Genomic DNA, 14,815 nt, shown 5'->3' with positions numbered 1-14,815 from the left:
TCACCCACAATAAAATACAAATGATGAGATGTGTATTTTATCTACAGGTGGAACCGCCCTTCGAGTATAGCAAAAGCGTGCAAGCGATTCCAATGGAGAGCTCGTCAGTGGCGGACGGGACCATAGGAGTCGCTACTGGATGGGGCAGGGTTGAGGTCAGTGCACTAACAAAGATAAACTACAATACTATTCGATACTGAATTTTAACACTTAGGTTAAATAATATTATGCCTAACGAATTCAGCTTTAACAAAGCGTGTAAGGCATAGTCATTTGTTGAAATCACGCTTATCCCATATAAAGTATGTGTCGACACTGCCATTGTGATCTATGTTGTTTTAAATGGAGGCCCGGCCATGTATCCATCATGTGGAAAAGGCCAGAACTGGTAATACCACCTACCATGATCTTGCAAAGTGTTTCCTTTCTTTGGATTGAAGTTATCCATTCTGTATGGAATAAGCTGATCTGGCATTCGGCACACATTCTCATGTCATTTTTGGTCATAGATTTGTGTTGCGAATGTTCAAGATTCAGATGCATCCTACGGTAATGTTGGAATGATAATTGCTTTATAAAAATTTAAACATTTGTCTGGTCTAACCTCTCGTGTTGTAGTTCGTTTCGTCGTCTCTGTAAGCTTCTGAAACTTTTGTAATTTGTTTTCTACATAGGTGCAAGTAATTCTGATTGCAGCCTAGGTACGGTAATTAAAAGAACTCACTTGCTCTAAACTTTCATTATTTTTTACCACTGCTGTCCATAGATTTCCTGTTCCTATGAAACCGAAAGCTTTAGTTTTATGTGTTGAAACTTTCAGCTTGTATTTGCTAATAACCAGGCCTGCAGAACTCGCAAGTAGGGAACTATGACGTCAGCCTCACTCCACTTCTATTGGGATAATATGGGCGCTAATATTCGGGGGAATATGGGCAAGCATTACACTTCACAAAAATGACTCTTCAATCTTGATGAAAATGGCCTACAAATGATTACAAGAGCTAAAGATGTCATTGTACCCAAAGAACACAAAGTGGTGCATAGCATTTACTCTAAAGAAAAGGGAGAAACCATTATTCTTGTGTCCTGCTTCAATGCAGCAGGGAACTATTTTTCTCCAAGTATCATTATAAAAGGAGTGAGGACAATAATGACTGAAAGAACATCTGCTTGCCGTCAGTAAGGTGTACTTCAACAAGCAGTCTGCCTACATTAACGGAGATACGAGGTGTCATTATATTCCGAGATCTGTCCCATAAGTGGAAATAAAATTGCCTCATTTAAATTTGGCTGCGACCCCTTCAAGATAGTCCACTTGCGCAGCTATACACTGATCCCAACGTGTCTGCCATTTTTGGAATGCCTCCTGGAAGTCACGTCCTTCAAAGCTTGTCAAGCACCTTCTGCGATTCGCGTTGGATCGCCTCCACAGTGCCAAAACAGTTACCGTTTAGCTTGAATTTCATCTTCGGAAACAAAAAAAAGTCGCAGGTGGCCAAATCTGGTGAATACGGGGGTGAGGAACGACGACCATCTTCTTACAGGAGCAAAACTGAAGTGTTGCGAGAGCTCTGTGAGCTGGCGCAGTGTCGTCATGGAGCATCCATTTGTTCCTTATCCAGAGTTGTGGTCGTTCATATTCAAAATGTACGTGAGGACCATTATGCACAATTTATCGAATTTTTTTTTTCGATATTTTCGGCAGTGTTGCACGTGTGTGGTCGACCTGGTCTCTCGTCGTCCTTCAGCGATGTTCTGCCATTTCTGAAACGCGAAGGCCATTCAAAACTTCTCGCCTGACTCACTGCTTTATTCCCGTAGGCTTGCTTCAACATTCCATGGGTTACGGTTGCCGATTTATCAAAGAATTTGACGTTGGCTCTCTGTTCCACTTTCGAGTCCATCGTGATTTCGCAAATGCGCGGATGCATGTGCTAATAAAACCCTGTGTAACACAGGTCTCAATCAAGGTAGCGCTTCGAAACTTTGTGTCGCGTCTCTTCAAGGTCGTCTAGTGTCACTGCTGCGCATGCGTGTCAATCACGAGTTCCCTTCGCCCACAGCAGACACAATCTCGGAATTTAATGATCACACCTCGTATATTTTTCTCAATAATTAAGAACTTCGTTGCTTATTTCAACATCAGTAAGCATGCACCTGCAATTTTGATAGTAGATGGACGTGATTGGGCCAATTTTTCCGAAAATGTTTCCACACTTTTGCCCTCGTAGCTCAGCGGACGAACGTCGGAATTTAGATGTCAACGTCTCAGGTTCAATTCCTCGTTACTCCTTTTCATTTTATTGTGGTTCAAGATAGTATAATGTAATAATACTAAAAGAAAAACTAATACCAGTATTATGCAACTGGATTTTTCCAAACCTAATATTAAATTTATGTTATTTATATCGCTAAAGAACGATTACAATATAAATAACTTGAATATTATTTATACAGTATCACTAAAGAACGATAACAGAATATAAATGATAAATATCGGTTTGTTTAATTAATATAAGACATTATATAATACTTATTTAATTATCTAAATAAAATAACCTATTTTACAAAGAAAGATGGTTATTTGTGTTATAATAATTATTTACATAAAATACAGATTATTTATATTGCGAAAGAATAATAACAATATTAATAACTTGAATATTATTTTATAATGCTAATGAAGAAAAACAGAATATAAATTATAACTTGAATATTATCTATATCGCTAAAGAACGATAACAATATAAAAAACGTGAATATTATTCATATCGGAATTTCACAGATTTATTACAGATGTATTTAAGAAATTGTAGAAGAATAGTAATTACCAATTAGTAACAGTGTCCTATTTATTCTTCTTGGAGCCAAATTTGTAACTTTTAAAAGTGTGGTTACTATGTTGAAGTGTATGTCTTGTAACGGATGCTTGATTTGTTATGTATGTGAGTCAGTTATGTGATGCTTGATGTCGTCGCAATGTCGTAATTATAGTTTGATTGTGTTTGTGTGACTATTGTGTATTAATTTATGATGTATGGTACGGAAAGCTGCGTATTTGTGTTATAGAAGTGTTACGTATGTGTGTTGTTAATGTTTTTGTATGTTTCAAATTGATACCTGATATTTATTTTGCAATCGCAGTGAATAATTTACGGTTTGTTTATGTTTTGTTTACATCGCGTAAGCTAATTTAATTTTCTTTTCTATTTCTCTTTATGCTTATCTTTTTTGTGTATGAAACTATAGCCCTAACATACATATGTAAAATAGGGCTAACCACCATTGGAGTTACAATAATAATAATTGTTATTCATATCGTTATAAAACGATAACAGAATACAAATGATGACTTGAATTTTATTCATATCTCTAAAGAACGATAACAAAATATAAATAATGTGATATCCATAAAGAACGATAACTGGATATAAATGATAATTTGAATAGCATTTACATGGCTGAAGAACGATTAAAAAATAAAATGAAAACTTGAAGAAGGCCCGAACCCACAACCTTTGAATCATTAAACAAGCACTCTACCGCTGGTCTACGAGGCGCAGACATGGAACACTTTCATAGTTCGGGAACTGCTTGTACAAGCACATGCATCGTGTAACATAGCCGCGACCCGAAGTGGACTTTGAAAATATTCGCTGTTCACGAGTGCGGCCATATTTTTTTTTTTTTTTTGACAGCTGTACAGTAGGGTGGTAAGCAAACTTGTCTTTGTGCCAATGGTCCAAGGTCGTAGTAGGAAAAACACAGCACGCAAATTATATAGAAAGACAATGATTTTCTATTAGAAACTTCGTAATTTTCTATCTAAAATAATTTTCACATATGTATATAAAGACACTAATTTTCAATTAGAATTTTCGTAATTTTCAATCTAAAATAATTTTCACATATGTATAGAATAACAAATCAAATTCATAATGATATGTCTAGACTTTTTACAATACTTCATTATGTAATCTACATTTTCATTTATCGAAAGAAATACTCCTTCTATGCTTAGAAAACTTTGTTCGTATGTAGAAAATATTCGTTCTACGTCACAAGACGTGACTGGAGCAAGTTTGAAATAGATACAGTATTTCTTACTATGTCATCAAGTGTACATTCGCTTTGTGAATCTCATAGTGCATCTGGTACATAGCACGTCATATTAAACCCACAATTATTTTCAAGGACACTTTTCATATTTGCTTTAATGACTATTAGGCCTTATGAGATTGGTATATATGGGCTACTTGAACAATATTATATTATCCTTCCACATATCTCAAGGCTTCATTCAGTTTCACATTTCTGGACTGTAACAGAATGGTTGCTATAGACAGGCAATTCAATTGTTTGAAGGCAAGTTGCAACATACCATTGTAGGCCTACATGTACAGTGTTACTATAAATAATCATTCCGATTACAAACTTGAATGACTATCGTTAGGAGACACTTAGAAACATGATATTGGTATCAATGGAAAGAGAAACTCAAATATTTTTTGTTATGTTGGTGCACCTGTCGCATATTTATTAACGTCGTTGCTAGGAGACGATATACAGGAAAATAGCTGCAAACGAAGACAGGAGGGCATTTTGTGTGCTAGATTTTGCACATATCCCAGTTTGAGGTCACTGTACAACGCAATTTTAGAAGAAAATTTTATGTCCACCCAGTGTACCAGTATCCGTAAGTGGTACGCTGACTTCAAGACGAGGCGATGTATCTGTAAGCGGAAGTCAACCAGTCGTCCATCAGTAAGTGAGGCAACTGTGGAGCGTGTGAGATAGATTTTCACACGAAGTCTACAGAAATCCACCGTAAAAGCCAGTAGAGAATTAAACATCCCCCAACAAATTTTGTGGAAGATTCTACGGAAAAGTTTGAAGTTCCATCCATACCGTCTGCAATTGTTGCAGGCTCTGAAACCAGACGACAAAGCCAAGCGACACTTAGATGTCAGAAACGAACTGAATGCACGACTTCCAAGGAGATGGATTGGACGTGCTGGCCGTGAAGATTTAGAATATTTGCATTGGCCTCCAAGTTCCCCCGACCTCAATCCTTGTGATTTTTTTTCTGTGGGGTTTTATAAAACAACAAGTGTATCAGCCACCATTACCACCTACCATTGAGGATCTTCGTGTCGCATCACAGACGCCATTGCACTCGTGGATGGTCCAATGCTACAACGTGTATGGCAGGAAATTGACTACAAACTGGATGTGTGACACAAGGAGATCACATTGAGCACATGTGACTGACTTACGGTTGTGAACCAAATGTTTCTCTTTCTGTTTCATGTTTCATGTCTTCTAGTCAAAAATTTAAAAAAAATTTTGAAGTTTCTGTTTCTGTTGATACCAATTTCATGTTTTCTAATTTTTGCTGCTTTAAGAGTAGCACATGTGATTTAACCGAATGGATAACAAAAAATATTTGTATATATTATTTTTTTATTTTAATGTACCGAAGTACATATGATATTTCCATGCAGATTTTCTGCGTCATCATACGATGAAAGAGTAATGGAACGGAGAAAAATTCTCTCCGGCGCCGGGATTTGAATCCGGGTTTTCAGCTCTACGTGCTGATGCTTTATCCACTAAGCCACACCGGATACCCACCCCGGCGTCGGACAGAATTGCCTCAGTTTAAGTTCCAACTCTTGGGTTCCCTCTAGTGGCCGCCCTCTGCACTACGTCATAGACATCTATGAACGTAGGACTGAAGTCCATACATGTGCTGAGGTGCATTCGTTATGAGTGACTAGTTGGCCGGGATCCGACGGAATAAGCGCCGTCTTAAATCACGTAGTGATTTACGCATATCATATATATTATTTTAATGTACCGAAGTACATATGATATTTCCATGCAGATTTTCTGCGTCATCATACGATTAAAGACGGCACTTATTCCGTCGGATCCCGGCCAACTAGTCACTCATAACGAATGCACCTCAGCACATGTATGGACTTCAGTCCTACGTTCATAGATGTCTATGACGTAGTGCAGAGGGCGGCCACTAGAGGGAACACAAGAGTTGGAACTTAAACTGAGACAATTCTGTCCGACGTCAGGGTGGGTATCCGGTGTGGCTTAGTGGATAAAGCATCAGCACGTAGAGCTGAAAATCCGGGTTCAAATCCCGGCGCCGGAGATAATTTTTCTCCGTTCCATTACTCTTTCATCGTAAAAAAATATTTGAGTTTCTCTTCCCATTGATACCAATATCATGTTTCTAAGTGTCTCCTAACAATAGTTATTCAAGTTTGTAATCGGAAAGATCATTTATAGTAACACTCTTTATCGAAATACGATCATGTACATTTGACTTAGGTTTTGATGAAGACGGTTTTTGTTCATTGTTTATTTCCTAAGTAAAGAGAGGTGTTCCACGTGTTTCTCTTTCATAACACAGTGTCCCTGAATACACTACTATTCGTTGTATATATTAAATTTCCACATTACACTTTTCCAATAAAATGTTTCTCCATTTGTTACTGTGATTATCAGCAAATTCTTGAAGTATTGCATTCAACTTCTTCTGATTGGAGGATTTAAATTCTGTCACAATGAAAGCCGTTTATTAAACTGCACAACTCCAATGCGAACGTTAGTACCTAATGAAACTACTACTCTACTGTGCATATTATTGTCATGTAGTGACTGATTAAAGTCATCGACCCAGTTACGGATATATTGTGAGTTGTTTATATGCACAGAGTACAGTACGCTAGTGCAATAGATCTATACAGGGTGAATCTTCTCATCCTGCGGATTGCTAACTAGGCAAACCTGCATTTTACAGGCGACGCGAAATGCAGGTGCTCACATCGCATTCACCAGCCAGTCCGATAAGGCTACGATGTTGACCTGTGTTAATGTGCTGTGATAGCGAAACGGTTAACACGCTGGATTGTTCAGGTTCAAATCACGGCTCTGGATACATAATTTTTTTTTCCATAATCTACCCGTGTTTCGAGAACGTTCTAGAAAGCTTGTTTTCTGTCCGAATACATAGGACATTCTAGACATCGAATTTGCCTATAAATAGGTGATTTCAGCCGCTCTTGCTCAGTGCGGTACGTAGCAGTCAATTCGGCCGAAAGTTATACGACGCAAGGGACTGTGTTTACGGTATAGTCTGTAAAACGCCGGTACTGCATAATTCTTAATCCGTAGGGTGAGAAGATTCACCCGGCATATCTGGCTGCACTCACTCTGAAAACAATGTTTTGGTACGAACTTCCTTAAGACTTGTGATTACCGTCATTTTTATTTATTTATTATGGACTTTGTTTCATCCCTTTCAAACTTAATTTTTCTCCTCATATAAAAATCTGGTGCACACATCATAAACTCTATTTCTCGTAATAACATTTAAATGTGAGCTCACATACTATTTCTCACGTCTATCGAGAGTTTTAAAGTCAATTTCACAAAAGTATGTAGGATTTTTCACAATAAAAAATTCACATTTATAACTGCCAGCTTTCCTGCGTTCTCAACATATAATTAACGACCGCTACCAGCCATGCGATTCCTTAATTTATTATAGACCATGCATTATCCTGATTTCTCAGCCATGCTAAGGACTTCCTGAATATCAGACACATTTTTGAAAATCAATAAATGATTTCATTTGAAATAAAAGTGGTGATTATGAAAATGATAACATATGTTGAGAAAGAATAAATAGAGAAAATGAAATCCAAATTCAGGCCTAATGCACAGTCATTGATAAACACTTCAACAATCTTACTGAAGACTAATGCAATGCAATTTGCACGGTTGTCTATATCTACTGTTATGGACTACAGTATGATTCTTTCTTTTAGCTAGGATTTCATAATTTCACTTTCACTTCGCCCAGAAATTTAATATATGACAAATGAACCCGTAATGTTTGTTTAAAAAAACTCTCCAGTAGGTACTCTCCATCATTCCTCTCTGTAACAAATAATCAGCTTATATATATTTTGCACACTGCAGTTGTAACAAATGAATACCAAATTACGAACCAATTAAAACATAATAAGAAATATGTATAAGTATTCTGTATGGCAACTTCGTAGAACTTCTTCAACGATTTGACAATAGCTATCTCAGTTAACAGTCCGAAATATTTCTTCAGATTTGACCATCGATTCGACGAGTAACAGAAGTCACTAATGTTGAAGTGTAAATAAGCTATTTGACAATTTTATTAATGATTTAAAAGTCGTTAAATATTTATTATTTTTACCAGGAAACGGCCTTTTAATTCGTAATTCATTGACAGAATTGCAGATTTTCGAAACTCCATACTGATATGAAATTCCAAAAACCGAAGTGTTGTCAATCAATATTATCGTACTTAAAAACGATTAATGAACTACATCAGCTGCTGTTGTGACAGTACTTTCATCAAAGACTGTCAGACATCAGCTGAGAATAAGACATAAGCTGTTGTGACAGTACCTATAGTACATCGAAGACTGTCAGATACTGCTTACATTCGCTACATAAAATGTACCGTAGTTTCCCCTATGGTCCACATTTGTCACATTTTTCTTTGTATATTCAGTATTATTCATCCAGATTAAGTGAAATTTTGGCTTCGGACTCTTGTAAGTGTATATTAAATAAATATTGACATATGTGTTGGAAATTGTTTAATTACAAGTGTTGAAAAAATAATAAGCATTGGTACATAGTTGTATTCAGAGTTGCCCAACTATGGTCCACTTACATATTCATGCTTGAAAGTATTAATGGACTATAGCTGGCTCTGTAATTATTCGTAAATCAATAAATAGAGTTTCTAATTTAAGTGTAGAAACATAATCTAGCACAGAAATATTAAAAATAAATGAAAAGTACCTGGATTCTTTTTATTAGTACACATTGCATAAACACACAATAAACAAGTGAAATCTGAAAGTAATTTTCCTGCAATAATGAACAACTACACTCACCGGCAAAAATACCGGGTCACCTACAGTTTCTCAATTTTTTTTATGAGGTGAGAATCAGAAAACCCATTATGAAATGAAGAAAGCATTGCTTCCCAGAAAAAAAAAACTCTTTTTTATTATCACTTGCGCTATTATTTTCAATAGATATAATTAAAAGGTGTAAAAACTTACAAATTGTTTCAATTTTCTTCAAAATGTTCAACTGATTTTGTGGCCACCCAGATGTTACTAATAGCGGATATTGCCTCCCCTCAGTAATTGCCGCTTCTTACTATACATGAAACAACAGCTTCATTGTTCTTCACTTCCAAAACTTTTCCTGGCCACAATTCCTCCTCATAAGTAACTACCATATAACTATGTGCCTTTAGCGTTATTTTAACAGATTTCGTCTTCTTTTCCACATCTGACTCACTGTCTGTAAATAAGAAGAGTACACCGGAAACATCATAATCTGTATCCAATTCAATTTCATCGCTCTCACCTTGAAGTTTTCGTTTTACCGGACCATTATTCGTGCTAGTACCATTGATGCTGGAACAGCCTGTTTCTTTATTTACTAGACTATAATGTTAAATGGTGTTTTAGAATATACTGAGATACCGTATTTGCAGAAGTAAATAATCAAATTGTTCACATTTCATTAAAACAAATATTTCAAAATTAAATACAACTATGGTCCACGAAAAATCGTGGTACATAGTTGAGGACTGACTTGTAGCCTTAAGGTTAAACATTTTTCACGCAGAGTCCTTAACCTCTGCCAGTCTAATTATTGCGTGAAAGTAAACACTATATAGCCAGGTTTAATTGTACAAAGAATCATATATCTATAACTTACCAGTTCTACAGAGGAGAGCTTAATAAAACAGACAATCACAAACAATGATTTCGTGTCTTCACTCATTCAATAGAACGATGCACACTGACCTTGTTAAGCATCCATATCATTGCCACGTATAATGGTAGATAGAAGCATCTATGGGGAACATAATTACACCATAGTGGCGCCTTAAATGGCAAACGCCGAATTCTTTGAGGACTAAGTAGTAAATAATGCGTTTTGGACCATAGTTGGGTGCCTGGACCATAGTTAGGCCTATGGAAAATTACGGTACTACAATATAAAGTTGTGAGATGTACCTGAAAGTTGAATTATGTAGAGTGAGTGTAGCTAATATTCCTATCATTGGTGCAACTTATACTGTATTGTGAAATAGTACAAGTACTACCTCGCCACGTGTTCTTTGAACACAAGTGTCACTATTTTAGATAAAAGGACAATGGCTCGCCTAAGTTTTCTTGGGTAGCTCTAAACCTCTGTCCACCAAGACCTAATCTAATCCTGATTACTAAAGGCCTACTTACTATACATATAGTATAGTAGCTATGGCGTAATAATAGTAATAATAACACTGTTCTCTGTTGTATGTTCATAGACGTATGGGAGACAATCGGATGTGTTGCTGCAGGTTTCGCTGCCGGTTCTCAATTATGATACTTGCTCGGATAATTACTTTGATGAGGGATTTGAAGACGTCCCTCACCATGACCAAATGTGTACTCTGGATGATGGGAAAGGTACCTGTCAGGTAATAGCCAAATCATCATCTCTACAACACGTCAGTGACATGCACTGTTATCATAATTACATGTGAAGCTTTACTCTCCCGTAATTCACACCGAAGAGAATTACTGTTATAGAGCAGAAAACATATTTAAATATATTCAAGAAAACACACGTCGTTCTTTAGAATCTAGACGATAAGGTGTCTTTGATACAAACCGTCTTTTATTTATTTCTATTTACTTATTTATTTGTTGTTGAACATAACAGGCAAAGCACAATTGAGGGGTTTGCCGGAAAAAGGGCGCATACGTCAATATGGCGAATTGAGATACATGCAATCTAAGATTTTAAAACGCACCTGAATAAAATGTTATACACGCACGCAGCCCTGTCCTGCAGGTATGTACAGTACAATCAAAAAAAATTTCGCTACTATAATTATTCACTATATTTTAAACCGTTTTCCCGAAGAAGGGCGTATAGGTCTATCCGCCCTCAATTACAATGTGCAAGACTGACGAACTTTATTTGTTCCTGTAATATTTCTAAAAAAAATTGTAGTTCTCAATCATTCGGGAAATATGATATTTTTAAACTCTAGAGCAGTCATTTTCAACTAGCCAATGTATGACGATTTAACGTATTTCTGCTACGAGAAGTGGCATGAACCTTTAGTTAAAGCGCCTAGTGGTATGTCTAAAAGAACAAAATATCCGGTAATGTTATTCTTCTATCTTAAGGAATTCATTGATACTATAATTCAAACAAAAACATTACGGTATATATAGTTATTATTACACACGAATGTATACAATTTTCAACCATTTTTATTTGATCTGGAGATCTGGCTCGAGCCCTCACAGAGTGGGTAATTGTGGTGTATTGTTGGAATAATGATAACAATGGTCAGGCGAAACAGGAGAACCCCGAGATAAGCCTTTAGCAAAGTATTCGACCACGAGCGAATTAAAGAGAAAGACTTAAACACCCAATTAATGGAGTAGTTCAAATTGACATAAACATAGCTAATGCAACTATTTTCTAGAACCAGAACATTTTGGGATCTAATTTATAACTTAAGTGTTCCTGAATAATATAAAGGATATTTGTATTTATCTGAACAATATTCTAATGATTAATCAAAATGCTTACGTTGCCTCCAACAAACGTGAATAATACAATTAAAAGAATCATTAAAACCGCCAGTTACAAGATTCGAAAATATGTAATAAATTAAAATTTGCAAATCGAGCTTTCAGGTATAACTCCCTGTAACGTTGATTTGAATAATTTCGAGAGAAAAATTTATCCGCGGCCGGGCATCGAACCTCGGACCTTTGGTTAAACGGACAATTTGTCCCTGGAAGTTATTCAAATTAAAATTTTCATTAAAATGCAGTGCAATTTTCTATAGCAAAGAATAAGTACAATAAACGGAGAAGTAAGCGATATAGGCGAAACACCGTGTAGGAATACAGATTTTAGGTCCACAGTGGAAGTGCAATGGAGCACCATTTCTGTGACTGAGATTAACCAAAGGCTAAACTTGGAAGAAGGCAAAATAAGCAACACAGTTCAGGGCAGTACAATTTTCTAAGGCTAAGCGTATAGTGAGAAGTAGGTGTTATACGAAACAATACAGAGAAGTATAGTTTCTATAATCAAGTTTAAGCTTAAAGCGTTATATAGAGAAACAGGCAACATACGCAAAGCATTGCAGACCAATATACGATGACTATGTACGTAGAAAGTAGTGGGAACATTATCGGGAGAGGACCATGCACCAGCGTATGCGCTAGCAGGCAGTGGGCGATGTTATTTGGAGCTTATGCCGATGAGTGGAATGCCGGAAGCAGTCATTACAGAGAGAGGTGTTGTTGCTATGCCCTGTAGAGGACACATTCCTGAAGATTATTGTGGACATTGATGATGACTGTGAAAGGCCAGCGACCCAGAACTTATTCCGAGCCAATGAATTGTGTCACGAGGGAGAGCCGCGTCCAAAGAAATTAGGAAGAAACAGAGTAGCTACGGTGAAGAATATGCTGATAGTGATGTACGAAAATGGTGTCAACATTAGTCATGCTTTACCTGCCATGAAAATTCTTTGCTGTGAAGTAAATTTCTATTGTGCCTCATGAGCACGTTAAACTAAACATTTACAAATACAAATAAACTAATACAATCACAAGAACAACAGACTATCAAACGTCAACACAACCACTCCCAAATCTAAAATTTCACTAACACGATAAGAAGAATAACACGCAATCTAACGTCAACACAACCACTCCTACAGAGAGACGGAACTGTACTGTCAAGCGTGTGGGAGAAGGTTTGTCGCATTTTGCATGGCCTTCGGGCCGATTGCGTGCCGCCCGGTCGACCTACAATATGAAAGTGAACGCTCTGTACCTATCTTGTCACTGCTTCCTTTGTAACCCACTTATTTATCTGTGTCAATTCTTAGAATATACTGAAAATGTGTCGAAATATACAAAGCAGTGCGAAGAATTAAGGCTTTACATAATTAAGGCTAAACATACTCCAAAAATTAGGCTACGTAGGCGAAGTAATACAAACCAATACTGTATTCTGGAAGTGCTATCGTATTGCTACTGGCACAAACAAAATGCTGTACGAGTACATTTCCCCTGACTTGCGAGTACGTCGAGTACAATTTCTATGTGACGCACGAGTCTGTTCACAAGATGTTTTTTTTTTTTTAATTATACCTTAATGCTTTGTTACGGAATTTCCAAATTTCCAAACTTACTAACAAGTTACTCAAATATTTTTAAACTAAAATCACAGCTAGCTTTTCTTCAGTTGGTATAGGATTTCGACAATGAAACTTCGTTTATAAAATTCTTATTTAATCTATAGTCCCGTCGCTCTAATTTCCAGCAGCCAATCGCGTTGCAGGTCGGCTACACTTAAACGTGTGCGTCTTGTGATTCGCTTATGAAGAAGTTATTCATTTCTTAAGGCTCGATAAATATTTGATATAATCGCCCGCCATTTTGGCTCTTTCGTTGGCGTTCGCAGAAAGCACACGAAGACGTTATTTGCCGCTCAATTATTTGCTGAATTACAGTGCGTTTGATTTATTATCATAGGAGCTACGACATGATAATGTTTAACGGTGTGGCAAATAGATTCCTCGTATGGTAGCTCGGGAACGAAAGAACAGAAATGACGAACGATACTACGTACCTAGACTTTATAGAGCCTTCACTTCCTAAGACGTAAGCAAAGAGGCGGAGTCACGCCGGAAATAACAGCGTCGCGACTATAGTTAAGGACTTTCCATATTGTTGGCCAATAACCGGAAATAATTAATAAAACAACACAAAAAAACTACTCATCACAAAACGTATACTAAGACCCGCGTTTCTTCATGTACAGGCACAGAAATAAAATTTGGAGCTCCCTTATTGTATAAGTTTCGCTTAACACACTGCGCATGTGCAGTAAACAAGAGCCCCTGTATATAAGCTACTTGTGAACAGTCGTGCAAAATTGCTTCTACATACAGCTGGACTCTCATCAAGACTCGCAGCAAATTTTAATTCCGTTACTATCAGTGAGGTTTCTTACCCCTTGCAAGGGTGTGTTTTAATACCACTCCCATTCTCAGTCGCGACACATTTCTTACAAAGTCCTCTCACAGTGGAAAATGGTCTTAAGTGTACAATGCTTTTTCAGTTATTTCTTCGTCTATATCTAGTTTAATATGTAGCACTACATTTCAATCAGGGTTATTTCCATTGGTTGTTATTTCAGATGTGACACTTGTTTTCTGTCATGGTCTGTATCCCATCTTTTATAACCTGTGTCTGACTGCACAGGACTGTTACATCCTTCTGAATTCTCTTAGTATGCGCTCATCTATCAGCAAACATCTAAAATAATAAAATTAAAAATAAATAGATAATAATAAGTAAATGAATAGATCGAGTGCAAATTGACTCGCATATTTCTGTTTTCAGGGCGACTCTGGTGGACCCTTTGTCGTGGACGGGAAACTCGTGGGCATCCACTCATGGGAACCCGAATGTGGACAACGAGAATACCCCTCTATATTTTCCAACATGTCATATTTCCGTGGATGGGTGAAAGATGTCACCGGTATTTGAAGTGATGATGGAGAATGAATGAAATATAGACACATATTTCACTGTTTGATTCCCCATGAAATTGGGACTACACTCTTTTTGAATTCCACTATCCAATATCCTCGAAGACACTGATCTTATAAAACAGAGAACCTTAA

At 36.9% G+C, this 14,815-nt stretch overlaps 1 protein-coding gene across 3 annotated transcripts in view; it reads left to right on the top strand.

Annotated features, from left to right (window-relative positions):
* Positions 1-14,714, top strand: part of LOC138715007 (trypsin epsilon-like) — a 50,353-nt gene extending 35,639 nt beyond the window's left edge. For 2 of the 3 annotated variants that reach the window (XM_069847381.1, XM_069847382.1), the window contains exons 6-8: positions 48-155; positions 10,409-10,561; positions 14,532-14,714. In XM_069847381.1, the coding sequence (XP_069703482.1) occupies positions 48-155; positions 10,409-10,561; positions 14,532-14,678 (408 nt within the window). In that variant the 3' untranslated portion in view covers positions 14,679-14,714. The remainder of the gene's footprint in view (positions 1-47; positions 156-10,408; positions 10,562-14,531) is intronic. The other variant, XM_069847383.1, reaches the window with a different exon arrangement.
* Positions 14,715-14,815: the final 101 nt, after the last annotated feature.

The sequence above is a fragment of the Periplaneta americana genome, chromosome 15 (genome assembly GCF_040183065.1).
Source record: "Periplaneta americana isolate PAMFEO1 chromosome 15, P.americana_PAMFEO1_priV1, whole genome shotgun sequence".
Taxonomy (NCBI): Eukaryota; Metazoa; Arthropoda; class Insecta; order Blattodea; family Blattidae; genus Periplaneta; species Periplaneta americana.
This window is presented reverse-complemented; position numbering and strand designations above follow the sequence as displayed.